The sequence below is a fragment of the Caretta caretta genome, chromosome 8 (assembly GCF_965140235.1).
Source record: "Caretta caretta isolate rCarCar2 chromosome 8, rCarCar1.hap1, whole genome shotgun sequence".
Classification (NCBI taxonomy): domain Eukaryota; kingdom Metazoa; phylum Chordata; order Testudines; family Cheloniidae; genus Caretta; species Caretta caretta.
The window spans coordinates 71974350-71996577 of NC_134213.1; the positions used below are offsets into that span (position 1 = coordinate 71974350).

The 22228-nt window shown below is 41.2% G+C and overlaps 1 protein-coding gene across 2 annotated transcripts in view; it reads left to right on the plus strand.

The window, feature by feature from the left end:
• The first annotated feature begins 2516 nt into the window (after positions 1-2516).
• Positions 2517-22228, plus strand: part of PLPPR5 (phospholipid phosphatase related 5) — a 56541-nt gene continuing 36829 nt past the window's right edge. The window contains exon 1 of one of the 2 annotated variants that reach the window (XM_048861513.2): positions 2517-3694. In XM_048861513.2, coding sequence (XP_048717470.1) covers positions 3491-3694 — 204 coding nt within the window. In that variant the 5' untranslated portion in view covers positions 2517-3490. The remainder of the gene's footprint in view (positions 3695-22228) is intronic. The other variant, XM_048861514.2, reaches the window with a different exon arrangement.

Below are 22228 nucleotides of genomic sequence, written 5' to 3' on the forward strand. Positions count from 1 at the left end.
TTCTCAATGAAAAACAAAATGTGTAGATTTTTCTATATAATTTCTACACTTTTTGGAATCATAACCCCCCATGGAAGAGCTATCATAGTGACAATGATTGTAAACGCCAATTTGACTTTAGGGGCACGGGATCAGACTCTAACTCGGTAAACCTATTAGTAAATTACTTATCCACTTGATAATATTTCCATTAAAATCCAGGTTTTCTTGGTTGGAGTGGATGGCTCATTTTTCATTTTCCATTCGGACATTGTTTTTTCTACCGAGATAACCAACAGGGTGCTAATTGTGTAATGGTGTTTTCTGAGATTTAGTGGGGACTAGATTTTGTGATGTACTGGGAACTCAAATGAAAAATGTATAGGAATTAATATGCTGAATCACATCTATTCCAGTCTGCTGTACAATATATTTAAATGTTTCTGGAAGCCACATACTTTAGAGTACCCAGCTAATATTTGACAGCATTATAGAGCAAAAGAAAAACAAGAGTAAAGTCTCTTAATTGTAAGCTTTTAATAATTTCTTTAAAGGCCCTATGTTGAACTTAAAAACAGCAGATAATACATTAATCATATTAACAATGAAGACCCAGCAGCCTTAGCTTACTTGTTCTTTCCCAAACATGCATCACTTTTTTGCTACTGATGACCCTCTGTACAAGCTTCAAACAGGCTCATTTTATCAGCACAAGAAAGACCATTTCCTGCCCTTTAATAAGTGTGTGCAATGGCAGTTCTGTTTGCATATCCAGGAGGAGAATTTGCCACACAGCAGGTATTCCAGAATGTAGGATGTTCACATATGTTGCATTAACTAGAAATTAAAAAGCTAACATTCTCTTGGTGATTTTGTCCTGCTCCAATACACCATTTGCTGAAATAAATATTCAATTACTTTAAAATTAGTACCCCCAACAAGGAACAATTTTACATTAGTAAAAGACCAAAATCCTTGTTACACAGCACTACACCATATGCTCATATATTAAACATCAAATGTTGCCACTTTTCCTGTAGCACTCCCAGTGAAGTACAGAGGAAGCTATGGGCCTGAACTGATGCCTATCAGCGGGAGTCTTTCCACTGAGTTCAAAGGGCATTGGATCAGGCCCTGTAACAATACTTATGCATATTTTTAGCTAACTAACAATGCACTTAACATTGAGCGATTTTGACACAGATAGGTCATTTTCAGTGACTCCTGGCAGCTGCACTAAGGAAAATAAAAACTATTTTTGGGCAGAGCAGAGTTCACCACTAGATGTCTCACTGTATATTAACAGTTTATCTAACAAACTAATGAAATCTGATAAATACAAACAAATTCTTTTAAGGCCTCTTTTGGAGAATAAGTTCAAAATGAACAAAACTAGACTTGGTTTGCTCCACAGCTATAAAGAACATATTCTTTCATGCAGTAGTTAGAAATGAGTGCATGTAGATGAACATCATCTTACAAGACCATGATAATACCAAGTTAATGCTCCTGAACCTGGGAAGTAAACCAATTTTTCAAGTCTCAAGTACGGCCAGGAAAACACTCATATACTGCATGAACAGAGAAAGCAAATCTGGTTCACAACTGAGATCAGACTTCCTGATTGCAGTAACAAAGCCAAGTAAAGTTCTAAATGAATTTAAGGTTAGCAGTGTGGCCTTGTAAAAGACCGTTTGAGCTTTTTGATTACAGTCTCTGGCTTTTGTCCTTTTGGGGCACAACCTTAAAGTTACTTATCTGTATTTGTTTCTGAGTTCTGATCTCAGAGCATAACTTTTTGAAGAATATATTTGTATATCTGTAAAAGAATTTACCATTTTTTGTTTAATCTTTAAAAAGCTTCCATTTTTAAATGAGAAGACTCCTTTTCCCATTTATACTGTAAGTGTGATTTCCCCAAAGGATGGAGTATTTATTTGTTTTATTTTACCAAAGTTAAATATACATTGTCCTCTTTCAGGTAAGATCCAATTCATGTGCTGTAGCAGCTTATATAAAGGAAATATAGGTATGAAGCATTTAAAAATAACACAAAAAGAACGAGGAGGCACCTTAGAGATTAACAATAACACAGTAAAAGCATTTAACCATTATACTGCTGTAAGATAGCATTGTTATAGTACTATTGAGAAGTATATTGTGGTTTCTGAGAATTTATTAGAAATTTAAACATTCTTAATGCCCATCTGCCTGAATATTTGTTTGAGGAATTAAGTTGTTTTCACATAAGAAGCAGAGCACAGAAAGTGTGTGCTTAGGGTCTGATCAGAGCCTCACTAAAGACAACGGAAAGACGGCTGCCGACTTCAGTGGGTTTGGGATCAGCCTCTTATAGTCCAACCTGGTTAACTAAATTAAAGTTCGATGAGCCTGGCGGTGAAACAGGCTCTGGGGAGCTCTCAGTCCATTCTGCTGCTGTCCCACCCTCTCATTGCCCACTGGAGTGCCCCAGGTGGGACTCTCTCAAGGGTCCTCTAGGGAGCTGCCCGCTGATCGCGAGCTGCACCTAGCGTTGGCACTAAAGAGGCAGCATCAATGTGCTTGTCTTGCAAACAAACTGCAACAGGGCAGAGTTTGGGGCAGGGTTTGGGGGGCAGGGAAGGCTAAACTCCCTGGAATCCCCGCGCAGCGTTTTGGAAAGCGAGGTTAAAGCAGATGATGAGCAAGAGGAGTCTGACAGCGTGCGTTTCTCACGGGCTGCTGTGGAGGAGAGCTCTGCACCGCCAAGTCTAGCAAGCAGCTAGCGTGGAGGAGGCGGCGGCAGGGGCTGTGCGCAAGGCTGCTCAGCACCGGCAATTATTGCTCCAGCTGTTTGGACAAAGACACAAAATCCTAAGGGTGGCGGATTTGGCAGCCCAGGAGCGGCGGCTGCGTTGCCTGCCCGGAGCCGGGCTCGTGCGGACTGAGCTGGCGGACTCGGAGTGACTGTGGGATTCCCTCCCTCCCGCGGGAGGCTGGCGCTGGGCAGAGGCGTCAGGCACCTGCCCGGGGGCGGGCTTGGCTCGAACGCTGCGGCCCCAGCGCCACTGGAGGGGAACCCTCGGATCCGCTTCTCAGCCGGGCTCCCCGCTCCGGCGGCCAGGGGCTGCTCCCGGGAGGGGACCCGCCTCCCCCTGCACGTGCCCGGACGGAGCTGGCGCGGCTGCCCGGGTCTAGCCGCCGCCTGTTCCCCCAGTGCACGAGCCTGTGCCCGGGCGCAGCCGCCTGAGAGGAGCAGCCCATGGGCACGGGCTTGTGCCCGGGCCGTGCTGGTGCAGCTGCCCGGCGTTAGCCCATGGGCCGAGCCGCTGCCCGCGACTAACCAGCCTCCTGCGCTGCCCATGTGCTCCAGCCTGCGCCCGGGCGCCGCCGCCGCCGCTGCTGGCTCGGACTAGCCGCCTCCTCCCCCGGTGGATGCCGCCGGGGAGCGAGCGGAGCGCGCAGCCGGGGAGGGGGGCTGCCGCGGCCGCCGGAGCCGGAGTGCCTGCCAGTGCCCTCTGCGCTCACCAGCATGCTTTACTTCCAGATGGTGATCATGGCAGGGACCGTGATGCTGGCTTATTACTTCGAGTACACGGACACCTTCACGGTCAACGTGCAGGGCTTCTTCTGCTACGAGGGCTCCTATCGCAAGCCCTACCCGGGCCCGGAGGACAGCAGCGCCGTGCCCCCGGCGCTCCTCTACGCGCTGGCCGCAGGGGTCCCGGTGCTGGTGGTAAGCAAGAGCCGCTTCTCTCCTCCCCTCCCCTTCTCCAGTCAGGCGGCGCTCCGGCCCCTGGGCTGCGCTGCCCAGCCGGCGCCCGCGAGTGAGTGAACTGGTTGGCAAGGCACCCTCCGAGCCCGGGGACCCTGCTGAGAGGCAGCTGCGGGCTTTGGTGCAGGGCGAGGGCTTGGCGGAGGATCAGAATAACGGGGTATTTCCTTGGTTAGTATGAATCAGCAGCCACCATTTGCCGTGGCTGAGAGCAGGAGAGAGCCGATTTCTTGGGGGGACAAATGCCGGGGGGGTCTTTCCCTTTCAGTCCCTTCTAGGAAGGGGCCTGCTGCTTTCCCAGATACCCGTGTGTTTGGGCTGCAAGTTACCCCATCAGTGGCAATGGAAACCAGGGGCAACAAAGCCCCCCAACCTCCCCCCATCCCCAACGCCCGGGGCCATTTCCTAATGTCTGCAGGGGACTGCTCCGAAGTTCATTTTTATCACGGATGTCTTAACCTGCCCCTTTCCGTCTGAAACCACAAATCGATTCCTTTCAAGAAAAAAAAAAAAGTATGTGATTTTATTAATTTTTTTCAAAGCATGTGGGTTAGTCACCGATCAGTGGGCTATATTCGGGGAGCCTATGCTGCTAACGTCCACAAGCCAATATTTCAGCTACTAGTCATCAAAAGCTATATTTCTGTGCATTCATTTTCTGAAAGTAAGTTGATATGCAAACTGGACTAGACAGTGCTCTCTTTAGTGCACTGGGTAGGTGGGAAATAAACCTGTGCACTTGTTACTTTGGTGTGAGCTTCTGTAAATAAGGTTTATGTAAGGTTAATTTCAGTGGTTTTCTTTGTTTAGAAGCATGCAAATGGAACCATAATAAAACATCTGCCTTTAAGTTGATGAATGTACAAGTTGTAATGTGAGATGACAGGGACATTGGCATCATATAATAATCCCTGATCATGCTGTGGAGGAAAGAGTGAGAGGATCAGCCAGGGGAGTATTTAACCATTTGGGATGGCGGGGCACACAGGCACGCGCTGCTGTTGTTTCCACAACACTAAAGACCAGAAGGAGCTTGACAGGCAAGAAAAAGAGCTCTCCAGATTGAAATTATTTATTTTACACACATATTCCCCTTCAGCAAGTTATCTTTAAAACACAATTGCTTTCTCATCAACTAGATTCTGTCAGTAATCTCTCAAATCTAATTTCATCATGCCCCTATATCACCATGATGTTTGATTGTGTCAGATCCTCCAACACAAAACCTTAGGGCCAAATTCTGTCCTTATATTGAAGTCATTGGGGTTGGATGGGTGTAATTATGATGGATTTGGTCCTTGTTTTCTAGGGTTGAAATTGCACCCTCTGGTAGTATGTGTTGTGGAGGTTTTTAGTCCAGGATTCATTTTGATTTTAACAAGTGTTACTAAAACAACCAATTCTGTCATTTTTTAGGTTGTAGGAAAAAACGTTTTGTATGTCTGGACTATTCTTTTGCTGTTTTCAATGCCCAAATGTCTGTTTTGTTTTAAACTTTAACTTTTGCAACAATTTGATGTCTCCTGGGGTTATAGTAGGATTTGCTATAGCCAAGATGGTAGTGACCAAAAATTATTAATGTCTGACAGCCACTTGGTGTTTTAGGTAAAATAAATGGGTGGTTTCCATCCATTTTCTAATAGTTATATATCTACATCACAAACACCATCTCAATTGGTATTCGTTGGCACCCTTGTCAAAGACAGTCTCAACACAATAAACTACTGATTGAATTGGTAGTGCTGTGGAAGTTAAACACAGATAAATTGAGTTTACCCACTTCTCGTTTGGGGAATATGGAGTTTAATTTAGGTTAGTTTGCCCATTTCTTTGTTTACCACTACACCATTGCTCTCTTCCCCTAGCAGAGGCCCCTCTAGAAAAGGGTTTGAGACACATTGGCAGGTCAGGGCATGGAAGCTTGCACGGAAGTTGCCTATCCTGTACCTCTCCCTTGGATAAACAGAAGATTTCAGCCTTTGGGGATGTCAAGCTGGCATCTGTAACAAACACTAAATGAAATTAATAAAGAAAATATGTTGGGCAGGCCACAGGCTAAATTCTACTATGATTCACCCTGGGTAATCCTGTTGAACTCAATGGATTTTCAGGGGATGTATTTTAGTGCACACTTCCAGGCCCATCATGCATAATATGGATGGGCTCTTTTATTTTACTTTGTTGATTTGGCTTGTTTCTTTTCTGTGGAAGAAGTAAAGCTGTTTGTTCTTTCCAAATCCAGAACTATTTATAAGCTGTTGACCAGAGTAAATCATGGTTGAACTCCACTGTTTGAATTTTCCTAGAGATGAATTTGGGTCTTTGCTACTGTACTAAGCACTCCTTTCTACCTTTGTAGTTCTTCCACATACTGGTGTGCAAGAGAACTAGTCAGTCTTTAAAAATGAAATGCAGGGAAGATCTAAAACACGTCACATGGCTAAATCTCTGCATGCATAGCTGAAAATATAGGCTGAACAGGAAGTTATGTTTCCACAAATAGAGATATTAACCTTTTAAAATGTTTGATATGGAAAAACTGTTTAATAAACATCATGTTTTGAAGTGTGTAGGAAAAAAAAATCTCCCCCCACCTGAAAACTTATAAACAGGAAACAAAATCCAAACAATACTCTTATTAATGCTAAATACTAGAGCTGGTTGGAAACTTTTGACAAAAACAATATTTTGATGAAAACGGGGGGAGGGGGAGATCACAAATTCTTGCAACGTTTTCTCTCCCGTTTTCCAAACAGCTCTGATCAGCACATGTTTTCATCCTTAAATTCACATTATTTTCCACTTAAGCTGACCAAGAATGGGAGGGCATCAGGAAAAGCTCTCTGACCCACTTTGGTACCAGATGAGCTGGAGAACACGGGGGGAGCCAACAGAGGGAAGCTTAAGGTATTTCTGCGGAGAAGGTTGTTCTTTCTTTTTATGGAAGAACATTTCTGACTGAAATGGGAGAAGTGCCCTTTAAGGAGTGTTGGGAAGGAGCCACTGTGATTCAGATTTGTTGGGCAGGACAGCTGCTTTTTTGAGGGAGGGGCCTTAGGCCATAATGTCTTACGCTGGTAGAGCTTCTCTTAATAGGTGTGAGTGAAGGCCTCTGTGTATCAAACTTGGGGGCAACTGTGCTAAGTGGGGGAATGAGTGAGCTTCCCAGTGACTTTTCTCTTCCCTAATTCCTGGAGACTGCATAAGTGGGGAGAGTCAGTTCATGGAGGAGCATGTAACGTGTATGTTTGTTTTGAATTGGATGAGTTGCAACATAAACTATCATAGTATATACTGTGATTTACATAATATTTTAATATTATACAGAACATGTTGCTGCTAATGAGAAGTTCCATGAAAGACCTATTCAATTCAATAATAAGCAACTCATCATCCATGCTTATACACATCTAGTGACTAGAAATCCCTATGTAGAGGGAGGGGCTGCAGCTGCTATTGCTTCCCATTGAATGGAGCAGCAGCTGTGGAAGGCCTGGGGTAAAGTCTAACAGCCTGCTTGCGGGTTAGGGAAAATTCAGACTCCAATGTTATACCTGTTTTATGTGATCTTCTTGCTGGGAGATATGAATTTCATATTATTAGGACATACTATAAGAAAGCAAAGTGTGTGAGGTGTCATTTTGAGATCAGGCTCCATGCTATTCAATGTACATTGCAATATTATTTGTAAATGTTTCCCACTCTTAGTTATGCCTTTAGATATAAAATCATGACATATACAAGAAGACGTAGCTGCACACAGGCATACTGTTTACACTGGGAGATATTAAGTCATATCTTTTTAGAACACACTAAGAATACAGTGCAGTGCAAAATGTGGAAGAAGTTGAAATTATGAGATCTCAGTAGAAGAATTTAAATGGCTCCAGTGATGTGAGGTCAAGATCAATGGATCTGAAGATCCAATAGATTGTCAGTAGAATCCATAGGCTTGGCTTTTCCTCCTGACTTTTAATGTGAGTTGAGGATGAAGTAGCAGCTTTAGCTGAGATTCCTTATTTTTCCTGGTTGAAGAAAAAAATGTCCAGAATGACACTTGTATCCTGAGAAATTATAAAAACCTTCTTTATAACTTGAAGTCAAATGTAAAGGTGAAAAGAAATATGGTCTTGATTAATTCTATTTAAAAATATGAAAAAAGAAGCATAGAAATTGTAAGTTTTCTGTTCGGTGCTATTTAAACCTTTTCCCAAAGTGCCAGATTTTGCTCAGCAGGCTGGTTGCTTTTTTAGATTTGTTATGACAGATGTAGTTTGAGAAATATACGTCAGTCTAATCTTTTAGCTTCCAGTGGAAATGATTTGTAGAATTCTCATCTAGTTGCTCATGTTTTCAAAAGCTACAAAATGATCCGGTCTGCTCCATTTCTTTCTGGTAGACCTTAGTAGTGTTTTGTAAAGGTCAAAATGATTAATTGAACAAAAGAATGACTTTAGTGGATCCACATACTATTGCATATGATTGAATTTGACAAAATTATTTAAGCAAATAATCAGTGTAAAACAATGGATGATAGGAACTATAATGTATACTGACTGCTTTATATAAACCAGGAGGAGATGACACATTTTCATTAATACATTGTGTAAACACTAAGAATTACCTCATGCTAATGTTGTTTGCTTTTATATCCAAGTAATAAGCATAAAACATTCACAGTTCTATTTGTTTAGGCAGATTCCTAGCATATTCATATTTTCCCTCTAAATCAATTAGTAATTTGTATTTTAGCATAATCCTCTTAATATCATTGAAAAAATGAGTTTCATGTAGAGCACTGTGTTGGTTTTTTCGGTAGCCTGCATGAACTTTTGCATTGTTGCAACCTAAAGAAGTAACCGATGTCAAAGTCAGATACTGTTTGGGCTAACCTAGATGCAGAAACTCCCTTCTCACTGCTCTTTTGGAGCAAGGACTTCTGCATCATATGTAATGCATATTGAAAAACATAATTCCAAGTATACATACAAAATGATGCACTCTAAATTAGCTGTTACCTCTCAAGAAAGAGATATTGGAGTCATTGTGGATAGTTCTCTGAAAATATCCCCTTAATATACAGCTGCAATCAAAAAAGCTAATAGAATGTTCGGAACCTATAAGACCAGGGGTGGCCAACCTGTGGCTCCGGAGCCATATGCGGCTCCTTGTCTAGGCACCGACTCCAGGGCTGGAGCTACAGGCATCAACTTTCCAATGTGCCGGGGGTGCTCACTGCTCAACCCCTGGCTCTGCCACAGGCCCTGCCCCCACTCCATCCCTTCCTACCCCTTCCCTCAGCCGGCTGTGTCCTCGCTCCTCCCCCTTCCTCCCAGAGCCTCCTGCATGCCACAAAACAGCTGATTGGGTGGGAGGGGGAGGTGCTGATGGGCAGGGCTGCCGGTAGGTGGGAGGTGCTGGGAGTGGGGCAGGGGAAACTGATGAGAGGCTGCTGACGTATTACTGTGGCTCTTTGGCAATGTACATTGGTAAATTCTGGCTCCTTTTCAGGCTTAGGTTGGCCACCCCTGCTATAAGACAATATAAGATAATAAGACAGAAAATATCATAATGCCCTATATAAATCCATGATATTCCACACTTTTGTGTACTGCATGCAGCTCTGGTCATCCCATATAAAAAAAGATATATTAGAATTGGAAACGGTACAGAGAAGGGCAACAAAAGTGATTGAGGGTCTAGAACAGCTTCTATATGAAGAGAGATTAAAAAGACTGGCACTGTTCAGATTGGAAAAGAGATGACAGAGGAGGGGATATGATAGTGGTCTATAAAATCATGAATGGTGTGGAGAAAGTAAATAAGAAAGTGTTATTTACTCCTTCAAATAATACAAGAACCTGAGGGTCACCCAATGACATTAATAGGCAGCAGATTTAAAACAAAGAAAAACAAGTACACAAAATGCACAGTCAACTGTGGAATTCCTTGCCAGGGGATGTTGTGAAGTCAAACTACAATAAGGTTCAAAAAAGAACTAGATCAGTCCATGGAGGATAGGTCCATCAATGGCTGTTAGTCAAGATGGTCAGGGATACAACTCCATGCTCTTGATGTCGCTAGCCTCTGACTGCCAGAAGCTTGGAGTGGATGATGGGGGTTGGATCAGTTGATGATTGCCTGTTCTGTTCATTCTGTCTGAAGCATCTGGCACTGGCCACAGTCAGAAGACAGACTATCCAGCTTATACAGACCATTGGTCTGACCCAGTATGGCCATTCTTATGTTCTGGAAAAAACACAGTAAAACTTCACTTTTCTTTATGTCAAATTACATATGTATGCTTGCCCATGTGGGTAAGTTAATACACACTTACGGTTTACAAAGACCTGAACTGAGACCACATTGAGAACAAGGAGAAAGTATCACCACAGCTTTCATAGATCTCTGCTCTTTCCTCAGCACATTTGCCCCTGCAGGTTGCCACTGTCTGAGTTCATCAGACCTGGGACTACTACATTTAGTTAAGACTGGTTGAAAGTTGTGGGCCTGTGCATATGTGCACCTCAGTTCCTATTTTCTGTGCAGAGCCACAACTACTGTGTTTTTGTGTGGGGGGGGGAGATACAGGAGTCGTATGGCATCCTATCAAAATTGTTTTCATCCTGTTGATGCCTCTTTCAAAACTGCTGCAGGTCTCATACGTTCTCCTTCTTATACCTATGATTGATTCCTTGTGCTATTGCTCCGGGGACTGCTCTTGTGTCACCCGCTTAAGAGTGTTCAAAATATTCTTGCAAAAGTGTAGTTTTTAGTTCACTAGTCACTTCATTATAGGTTTAGTCCTGTGTAATTTAGTGTAGAGCATTTTAAAAAGAAGAGTTGCTGGATTGTTACATTTGGGCGGCGGGGGGGGGTGGGTGGGAGGTGTCAGAATTTTTGTTTTCTTTTGGTTTTATTCTTCTTGGTGCTTCTTAAAGGATTCAAGTTCTGCCACAAAATATTTCCTGGAGATGTCCCTCAGTGAATTCACTGTGCCATGCACAGGAAAAAATTTCTCCATCAATTACTCACTTCTCAACCCAATTAGAAAGCAGAGCACCTTCACACTGAGTTCTCCATCCACTTTGGCATGGTCAATCATTCCATGGATTTGGTTTTGTTTCTCTGTGTGCTTTGGCACCATGGGAAAGATCAAAGCAAAAGAAAAGGAATGCTTGATGACAGATCTTTTAAGATACTTTAATGCCTTTGAGCGTGGCGCTAAAGCCCTTAACATTTAAGTGTGTCCACAGCGTTGGGTTTCATGGCACATGTACACTGAACTCATAGCTTTTCCCAAGGCTTATCCTGATAGCCACCTTAATATTCAATAAGTTGGTCAGAACTGAGACAGGCTGATCTTTTTCATTCCTTGAAAAATACAGAAGTCACCTTTGATGTTCTGTCTTGATGCAGACACCAGGGACCTTCTGTTAGGATTCATATTCACCATTCACCATGTTATTGCCTCCTTTGAGTCTTTCTGCTATGTAAGTGCTATGTGCTTCAGTTAGAGCTGCTTCCTTGGACCCTTTCCAGGATTACACTTGGCCATGTGACCTATATAACTATAGCTATGTCCTCCTCCATAGATCTTTTTATAAACACTGGTGAAATATTCTTCAGACCTGCTTTATGGTGATTCCAAAGTAGATGTCTAAGGGTATGTCTACGCAGCAACTAGACACCCACTGCTGGCCTGTACTCGCTGAGCTGGGCTGCAGAGCTCATCCATTGCAATGTAGTCTTCTGAGCTTTCGCTGGAGCTTAAGCTCTGGGACCCTCCCACCTCACAGGGTCCTAGAGCTTGGGTGTTAGCCCAAGCCCGGAAGTCTACACAGCAATGAAACATCCCCGCAAGCCCGAGTCAGCTGGCACAGGTGTCTAGTTGCTGAGTAGACATACACTTAGTGATTTCTGTACAGTCCTAAGGAGACTAGAAAGACTCCTTTCATTTGATCCCTCCTGACAAGAAATCAAGGAAATTGGATAATTGGGGCAGGAAGGCATACACACCCACAGCTCCTTCTAGCAGGGCAATAAGTCTCTAATTTCTGATGTCCTGGTAAGATCATCTTTTGTGTGGCAAAATATTAATTACTGAGAGTCCTCCAGACAGTAAGTCATTTAAAGGTACCGTCCAAGAAAGCTTGGATTAGTCCGAATGTTCTCTCGGGATGGATTTTATACTTGGCACCCATCGCTGTAATATCTGAACTCCTCTGCGTGCTATTCCACAAATAAATGTTTTTCCTCACATTATAGTTGGATACCCAGCTCCTAAATAAACCCTGCATCTACACTTGCACATCAAATGGAAATGTTTTTTTCACGTGTATAATGAGAAAAATCTTCCTTCCTGATATGTGACCTATCTAGTAGTTCTGAAACATCTTTGATTAGCTAAAGCTGATTTACAAGTGACTCCTTTGATGGTACTTTTGACAGCTATTAACACTTGACATGAAAAGCTAGCCAATAAAGCTCTCTTCTCACCAGCTAATCAAATCATTCCCGAAGGGCCCCTGCATCTTTATATCCTGTTTAAATCCAAAATGCAACCATAGGATATGAATTTAACTTCCATATGCTGAATTTAATATTTAAACAAATCAGTGAATGACTGCTACATTTCATTTTCTGAAATTGTTTTTTCTATTAACAATTGTCTCATCCAGACTAGTTATTCAGCTCCAAGCCCTTATGTCTCTACAGTACTTCCACCTTTATAGTCTTCTGTAAGGGCAAAACATGTTTCCATTTTCACACAGAGGTTTTCCCCAAAATGCTTTCAGGATTCCATTTGAACCAGCCATCTCAGTTTTTCTGTGTGAGATTTTTTCCTTCATCCTCATGCTTCACAAGAAACTAATTTCCACAAATTGTATGTATAACATGCTGTCAGTTTTTACCTGTGAGAAAAATGAGTTCTAGAAAGTCTCCATTTTTCTTGTTGGTGCCTGATGGTAAAGCAAAGCGGAAATCTATACTGCATCAGTTTCTGTGTGAAAGAGTAGTTGCATCGCAAACGTCTATTTTTTTAGTTTACTGCTCTCAAGATATCTTAAGGTTCATCCCACCAGATCTGAAGTTATTCAGTACTAATTTATTGATCAGACAGGGTTATACCTTTTGGATTGTTGTCACAGATGTCAGGGCAAATACACTGTTTTAGAATCTCATTCTGCTCTCATTTACCCCTGGGTAAAACAAAGAGGCCAGTGAAGTTGTAACCTGTAAATACAGGATGTAAATCAGGACCTTAACCTTTCTTCATTGGGGGTCATTCAGTTGTGTGTGTTTTCTCCTCCTGTTGACATTTTCTGGGAATCCAAACCACCATAATGCCACAAAAGATATGTATGTATACCAAAAACGGAATTCATAACACCCACTGTGTTCACTACATGCAGTGCTTAGGAATGCCAGCCAACTCTGGGCCATGTGTTTCATTCTATGGGATGGGTCAGGAGTCTGTTTTCAACAGCTGAATGCCTGTCCTTAAATGATGCACTTATGGTTAAGGGAGAATGTTGTTAGTTCAACTAATCCTGTGTATAAATTCCCAAATCACACGGCACATTGTTTATAATCTAAAATGGAAAGTGAAAACTACTTACCATGCTAAGTAACTGTTTTATTCATTGTACATAATTCAGGATTGAGGATTTATATGGCCGTATGATGTGTAATAAATGACAGCCAAAATCGAATTATACGTAGCTTTTTACTATTCTTGTTCTGCATTGAAAAGGTGTGATATGTTTGAAATTTTGGAATTTACACACTAACCCCACAGGGTACATTCTCAGTGAACACCATCAGTTTTCACATATGCTTCCACCATAAACAATACTAATACAAATAATGAATAATATATTTTGGGGATGCATATAAAAGCCTAGCTGAGGCCAATAGGTCACTTCTCCAAAACCCAACAGTTCTGTGTGATGTCCTATTTTTAAAATGAATAATATCTGTGAACATTTTTTGTAACCCAGCCTTTACTATTCAGTTATGTAGATGCGGCATGGTCTAGTGGGTAAGGCATCAGAGTAGGAGTCAGGAGATCAGAGTTCTATTCTTGGCTATCACTAACCTGCTGTGTATCTTTAAGAAAGTAATTTCATCTTTCTGTGGCTCAATTTCCACATCTGTAACATGGGGATACTTGTTTTCCTTTGAAAAGTACTTTGAGATCTACAATTGAAAATCACTATGTAAAATATCTGAGATTTGGTTATTTCAATTTCATTTAGTCTACTTGTCTGATAAATTGAATGAGTACATTTAAAAATAAAGTCCTGATCCCACATGTACATGCTGTTTCATATGATTTCAGGGTCATATGCAACATAAACCTCCAATACCTGTACTGTGATCATATTGAGCCTAATCCTGTGGTCCTTACTCAGGTAAACTTTTTTCTTTTTGTTTATGGGGTTAGGGAGAATGAATGCAAACCTTCTCTCACAAGGTAATTGGGAGTTTTGATAGAAATCATAATACACAACCTTTCAAGAATTTATATCAGCCCATTAATGTGGTTTGCTGATTATTCTTCCTTCTCTACATAACATTCTCAAACACCATTTTGGTGGTGCTAGGCATGTGGGTGGCATGCAGTCACTAAAGGAATCTGACTCATGATTTCATTGTCACTCAAACTCTGAATAATTTTCTGAACATTTTCTTTAATCAACTAGTAGCCTGTCTCTCTTTTTATTCAAGAGTGATGTTGGAATCAGTAAGTGGAACTGTGTTTCCATATATAGTTGTCTTGGTTTGTAATAAGGATTTCTGTTACACAGCTATAGCAACTAAGGTCCTAGTTCAGGAAAACATACTTGAGTATTTGCTTATTACTCTGTCCTTATTACTTAATTATGTGCAATTAGAGAGCTGTTTCTTTTGTTTGTATGCATAATTAAAATAAAAATAAAAATTTTTTTGATCTTTAGTGCAATCGTTTAGATCAGGGATCATCAATCTTTGGCATGCAGCCCATCGGGGAAATCCGCGGGCAGGCTGGGACAGTTTGTTTACCCGCAGCGTCCTCAGGTTTGGCCGATCAAAGCTCCCACTGGCCGCGGTTGGTCGTTCCAGGCCAATGGGGGCTGTGGGAAGTGGTGGTCAGCACATCCCTTGGCCCACGCCACTTCCCACAGCCCCCATTGGCCTGGAACGGCGAACCGTGGCGAACTGCGATCGGCCGAACCTGAGGACAAACCGTCCAGGCCCACAAGCGGATTTCCCTGATGGGCCACGTGGCAAAGATTGACGATCCCTGGTTTAGATGATATTGAAGTCTTGAACATTCTAAATAAGACAGTGTTCTCAGGTGAAACCAACTCCTCAAATCATCTTCTGGGAGCTGAGAAAAATAACAATGTATTTATGTGAAAGTGAAACTATTACAATTAAATGGAATGGAATAAAATGCCATTGATTGTATGCAGTCTTGTAGCTGTGTTGGTCCCAGGCTATTAGAGAGACAAGGTGGGTGAGGCAATAACTTTTACTGGACCAACTTCTGTTGGTGAGAGAGAGACAAGCTTTCAAGCTTATACAGAGCTCAAAGACCTGAAGAAGAGCTCTGTGTAAACTCAAAAACTTGTCTCCACCAACAGAAGTTGGTCCAATAATTGCTGGCTTGCAAAATTCAAAGGATAAGCCTTAGTAGGAAAAATGAGTATATATTCTAACTAATTTTCAAAACAACATTTTTGAATATAAATATGTAGGTAAAGTGTCATTTTCCCTGACAGAAAACAGCATACTTGTATGGCTATATCATGGAAACATTTTTCTCATTTATCCTTGTTGTAGCTTCACTGAAGTCAGAAGAGATGGAGCAGGGAGGAATCTGGACAGTTTTGTAACTGGAATAATTTTTCACAAACAGCCCTAAAAGGTTTAATGTGGTTTTGTTTGTCCATCAGAGTGAGCTCTAACCTAGAAAAAAAAAGAGAAATTGTGGCTTTTCCTTGAGCTCCATATGAGGGGCAGCTAGTAGCTATCCTTGTTGTAGCTTTTAGGAGCTACCCGGGAACCAGATTGAGAGTCACAATTTGATTGCTGGTTCCCTGGGATGGGGGAAGTACTCTGCACCATTTGGCACAGGTTACTTCCTCTGGTGCATTGGCTCAGCATTGGCACAGGTTACTTCCTCTGATGCATTGGCTCAGCTGTGTTAATTAGAGCATTGTGTGGGAAGGAAGGGGGGAGCCAAGGCTCTGTCCACTTTCCTGCCCTGCTACATCTCACTCACATACGCAGAAGGGAAAGGAGTGGGCCTGTGGCGGCTTTCCCTTCCACACCCCCTGTTCCTCAATTCCCTGTGCAGCAGCATAGTTAGGTCACAATTTGCTAAAACTGTTTAGAATTCTAGCTACATGTGTTTGTAATTCTTCAAGGGGGCGAGGGCAGTTGTCTCATCTTTTGCATGAAAGTCATGAGTTTGTAATATTAGAATGTGATGCACAAGACGACTAAGGAGGAGGAGGAGATGTAGAATGCACATCAGGAAATATAGCAAAAAGCTTGAGAAACAGATTTTGGGCCTGATGGAATCTGTCCTCTGGAATTAGTGAAAGCCAAGGACAATGAAAGAGCCATATAGTCACCCAGATGGAAAAGGAGTGACAAAGCTAGAATGCCAACAAAGAAATAAATCTTCTGTGATTGATACCATTCAAAGTGGCAGGCATATGGTAACACTACTCCTGAAACCTAAACACCTGAAAAAAAATCATAATATCACTGAACATGTATATACACCCAGCAGCACAACTCTGCATTCCCAGCACACCTGGAACTCCTCTTTCCAATGAGAGCTCTGGCTGTCCAAAATATGAGAGATTGGGCTAAATGCTGTGTACACACACATAGCAATTACATATTTTAACGAAATATCTGTTTATTATCTTCACAGAGAGGAATAACAAGCCACAATAACGTCTGCATTGAAGCCCATCCATTTTACAACTTTTCAAGCCCTAGTATTCTAATACATATATATTCAGGTCTTCATTAAAATACTAGTCTCTATACAACTGTTGAGTTTTTCCTCAAGACATTTGATATACTCAACCACATCTAATTACTGTTATTTTACAGCTAAATACAGAATGTATTTTCTTTGAAAGGTAAATACCACTTGCATTGTTTTATGAAGTAGATAGAGATATACACAAACACTGAAGAGAAGTAACAAGACTTACTCAGCTCACCTTAGTATATAGCCTTTACAATATTTTTACTGTAAGTTCACATACCTAGAAAAAGCTGTTTTATACTCCACTGTCTTGGCAGTAAAGTGCATGATTTTCTTTTTGCAAGGCCTTTTTTATGCTAGAAATGTTTGCTAAAATTGCCCACTGTTGCTACTACTGGTTCTGCTCCACCCAGTGGCATAATGAAGGTACTTGGGACCTCTAGCATTTTAAGCATTGTATTATGTAGACCTCCTAAACTGGGTCAGATAACATGTTGCTTACAATACCAGTAGCCATCTGGAGCGCTATCTAATCTACCACCCAGTACAGCTAAAGCGGTGGTAGCAATAGTGTGGATTTTTTTTTGGCAAAAAAGCCTAGTGTAGATACACCATTTAGGTTTCTTTGTCCTATGGAAAAAAATGATGTTGAGCCATGCTATTTTATCATATACTCCTAAATTAAAGTAAATACCAAATGTGTTTATGCTACTGGTATGTACTGTACTATGAAAAGACTTATTGTATGGATTAGCTAACTACCGTTACATAGTTAAAGTAACCATTACAATCTCTAATACTCATGTTATAAATAACTCTTTGCTCCCATTTCTGAGCCTTCATTAAATTTTTATCTCTAATAAACATCACTTCCATATACTCATTTATTATAACAACTTTCTCAAGGAGAAATAATTGGACACAGTAAAATTATAGCTCTTCAAGTGTGGAGGGAAAAAAGGACTGCAAGAAGATGGTCTTACACTGTTGTATTTATATTTATTAATCACTACCACTGAACCTGTTATTTTTGGGCTGCTAGATTATTGTTTTCTAGTCCTCTCCCTGCTGATTGGTACACTTGTAGCATCTCTTCTGGGCCTCAGATTTGGCTATTGATGATTTCTGGGGTAAAATCCTGGTGCACTTTAAGTCAATGGGAGATCTGCTCTTGACTTCTGTGAGGCCAGGATTTCACCTGGGCTCCTTCTATGTGTATCAAACATCCAATAAAGATTGCAATCCCAGTCCCTCTTCAGGGTTCTTTCTTCTGTCTTCTGCATACATAATGTAATTTGTATTTCAGTGTTGGGGTATTCATAATTTTACTGCTGCTTTTGTGCTCAAGATATAGTATCTTTGAGCATATGCTCAAAGTACAGAAGATAAATTACATTACAGTTGAGATTAGACTAATAATTCCATGCCATCAAGTATTTCTCCATTAGGGATGTTAGTGTGTCTTTAATTCATTTCTAGTTGTATTTTGTCCTTATGCAGTAATTGCTTAGAATTTTGAGGAAATATTTTAAGATAATTACAAATGATCATGGGCAAACCTCACATTTTTGTCGGATCTCTTCTGTTTGATTTATATGAACCTTTAGAGTCCTTTCCCATATGTTTATACGTAGCCCTTTATCAGTACGCTTTGCTGGCATTACTTCAGCTCGTTTTGGGGACAGCATTCATTTCTAGAATTCATGGTTCAACCCCACATTTTATTTGAAATTGCAAAACGATTTAGGGGCCAATCCCCTTCCCATTGAACTCGTTGGGAGGTTTATCGTTGACTTCACTGGAGAAAGATAGATATATTGGGTTGGTAATTAGACAGTAGCCTTAAGATATGTGTGAAAGGAGAGAGTTTTATACAGAGGCACTTATAATTAGAGCAGTGCTAGATGTGTAGCTTCAAAGGAAGCAGTTCCATTGTTCGGAAGATAGAGACGACATTTTGCAAAATGGTGACTTGTTTTATTTAGTTTTATTTAAGCTTCTTTGCAATCGTGGCTCAAATAATAATTTACAGTGACAAATAGGAGCCAAGAGGAAGTATAAATATAGGCTTTGCAGATGCATTTGTCTGGCATGAAAAGCCAAAGCAACACTAGTGACAAACATCAGTCAGATGGGCAGCATCATTTGTTTAATTCCAATATTAGAGCATAATGTGTTAATAATGATACAGGGTCTGATTCTTCAATCTCAATGGCTTGAGTAAGGACTAGATGATCTAGCCCAAAATCTGCAAAATATATAAGTTCAGGCAGCAGTTCCATCCAGGAAAGGTCACACCAGAGACTCACTAGTTCCCAGGTAAATCACTAGAGGCACCAGCTCTACCCTCTTAAACACACTAGGCAGTGATATTCAGGAATCCCAGAAGTGCTTTGTTTTTCCTCTTCTCGAGAAAATTGGAGCATTAGAACAGGTGGAGGATAGGCAATGTCCAAAATCCTGCAGAATTACTGAAATTAGTTTTTGGCAAGCTGCAAGTCAATGGCACTGTTGAAGCAGGAAGTACCACCATTATCAAAGCATTGGACAAGAGACAGGACTCATGGGGAGGGGAGAGAAAGTCGTCACCCCATGATTTCTGTTCAGTTTTGGTTGGACTGGGGAGAAGCTGGTGCGAATTGAGGACAGGATGAGAGGCAGGAGATTCAGAATTTCTATCTCCCACCAAACCTTGAGAGCACACAGAACAGGGCAGCAGCATGTAAGTTACAAATTCCCCAGTTAATTTGTCACCACGATTTTCAAAGACATACTGTTTGTATGCCCAGTACCTGTTAAGACAGCTCAGGCACTGTGGAAGATAGTATAGCATGAATTTTGCCATTTAAATTTAAGCATAAATAAGGGATTACAGATGTGTAGATCAAGTAAGGTTTAAGGAAATATAAAGGAACATAGCTGTTGGAAATTGCTATGGCGGGGGGGGGGGTGTAAATATCCTAAATGTAGGAATTATGCTTAATGATGAATGTCTTTTACACCATGTGCAAGAGACATAAGGAGACAAACAACTGCCCCATATGATACAAAAGCTTATGACTTCTCTGCACAGTCAAATCAGCACAAAGGGGCTGTCTTGGAGGCAAGGATCTGGCCCAACAGGTAAAGGGGGAGATCTTGCATCAGCCCTCTTAATGGGAGCTTTGCCATTGACTTCAGTGGACTGAGGATCAGACCCAAAGGCATGCTCCAGCTATACTGCATGGCATTTACCTTCTCATAAGAAAGATACATTGTGGGGCCTAACCAGACTGACATCACTTTACAAATATCAGAAACCCTTTGAAAAGCCAACACTACTAATCTAATGTCTTTACTGATATTTTACATTTAGGATGAGGTGTTCATACTTGATTGAACATGGACAACTTTATAAGACATCTGTGAGCCTGGAGGAGATTAGCCCTTCAGTTTTCCAATTGCTGAACACTGTTTTAGCCTGCAGCTTGTTAATATTACATGGCTGATAGGTTTGCATAGTTAAGCGTGTCTAGAACAATGTCACCAATGCACTTTATTGGGCACAAACAAATCTTTGCGTCCCACCAATTTTGCATTCAATCACCCCGTTTCCCAATATCCCCCAATGTTAACTCGGTGTAGCAATGAATTGCAGCATTCATGCCTTTCTCTGAGTCCCATTTACATTGATTAAGTGGTAATGACAACTGATAATCAACCCCAAGTCCCTCTACAAATAGAACTGGTGAGGAAGGTGAGCAGTGGCATGATGATCTATTCTGCCGCTTGTAGTGTGACATTGCCGAATATGTTCCTTGTCCCAGCAACATGCAGCTGTACCAGTGACAATTTTAAGAGAGCAGCCCCAAATAGCAATACTAGGAGCATCTCCATAGTGATTCCATAGTGTTTTATCCATTTCCTGTTCATCCAAGGAGTTTCCATGCAAAACAGACCACTGGATGCTGCCTTTTTTGTGACGCAACACTACAGAGGGCTAGACTGTGCCTTTTAATTCAGAGCCTTGAGTAGGGGAGGTAGTGCAGAGCTACACTGTTGGAAGAGGAGTAGCAGAGAGATTATTCCTCAGACAGGCAGAATCTCTCCAAGGCTGCTCCTTGCACACAGGGGCGTATTGTTCACCTCTCCACCTCTGCATGATCAGGCATTAGCATCTCAACACCTAGCCCATGTTGTGTACATTTCAGATCAAGACTTACACTCTTCCCTTATGTGATGGTCATGTAAAGGAGATTCTCATAACGGCATTAGAAATAGCCTAAATCTAAATCCCCATAACCATATCTAAAACCGGTCTTTTATGTGTCTGAACTCTGGCCCCAGGTGATGCATTTCCCGTGTTGGAAGCATAATCTACTATGCAGAGAACTCACCTCTGGGGCCATATAAACATTCCATAGGGAACGGGAGGGTACTCACAGATAAGTACAAAAGATCAGAATAAGAAAGCTTTTAGCCACAATGTCCTTCAAAAGATTCTGTTTCGTGCTGCTGAAATACAAAAGTCTAACAAATTATTGTAATTCAAAGGCTGAGGGCTGAGTGACAAAGCTGGTTACTTTTTATAAAGTGCTTTCTCATAGCATTCCCTTGAAGACGTCTGGTTATAAAATGTCTGATTAATATGCATTTTTCACATATAAGCAGGAGTAAAATTTGTATGAAGTGAACAGCTTTCACTGTTTTTACATAATGACTAACCATACCATTTATCATAAAGTGAGATAAAGAGCATTTAATACTGTTAGAAATAGCTAATTTACTGACGGACATGCACCCTACATTTTTCTACATTATAAAAATTGTGCAAAAGCTGCTAATATTTACAAATCTAATTTTATATACTACTGTTTTGTCAGTGGTAACTTTAAATGCATTGAACTGACCCCCTTCCTAATTATGGATAGGGAACCACACTGAAAATTAAGGATATTTTCCAAGTTTTCCTTGCTGCTCATTTACTGATAAATTGTTGCATTCTGTTTTGTCCTCTCACAAAACATGCTGAGTGGTTACTCAATGTGATTGTATTTCTACATGCTGAATGCCAGGTGGATTATTCTCTGTGTAATTAACAACAGATACATTTCCTTCAGAAGGATTTTTTTCTCAAACCTTTTGGTCATATTTACAATAGAAAATGTGTTTAGGAGGAAACTAGCGGTGACTTTCTCAGTCAGCTTAAAGAAGCAAGAAGGAATGAGAATGAGGAAACCACAAAGAAAATGGCCTCAAGGGAAAGCTCTGCATAATGAACTTGATATTGCTACTGTTTTCCTGCCAGGGCTATCACCTCATAAGCCAATTTTAGTTTAAAGGAGATTGTAGAGCTAGTCTACAAAATCACTAAGCACCACAACTTATGCTGCTAGATTTTGCATGCTCTATAGGATGTTGATGTCACTTGGAGGTGAATGCTGGCCAGAAATGCAACACCATCTTGTTTTATTTTAAGGAAACAAATCTGAAGGCAGATCAGCAACAACAAGACA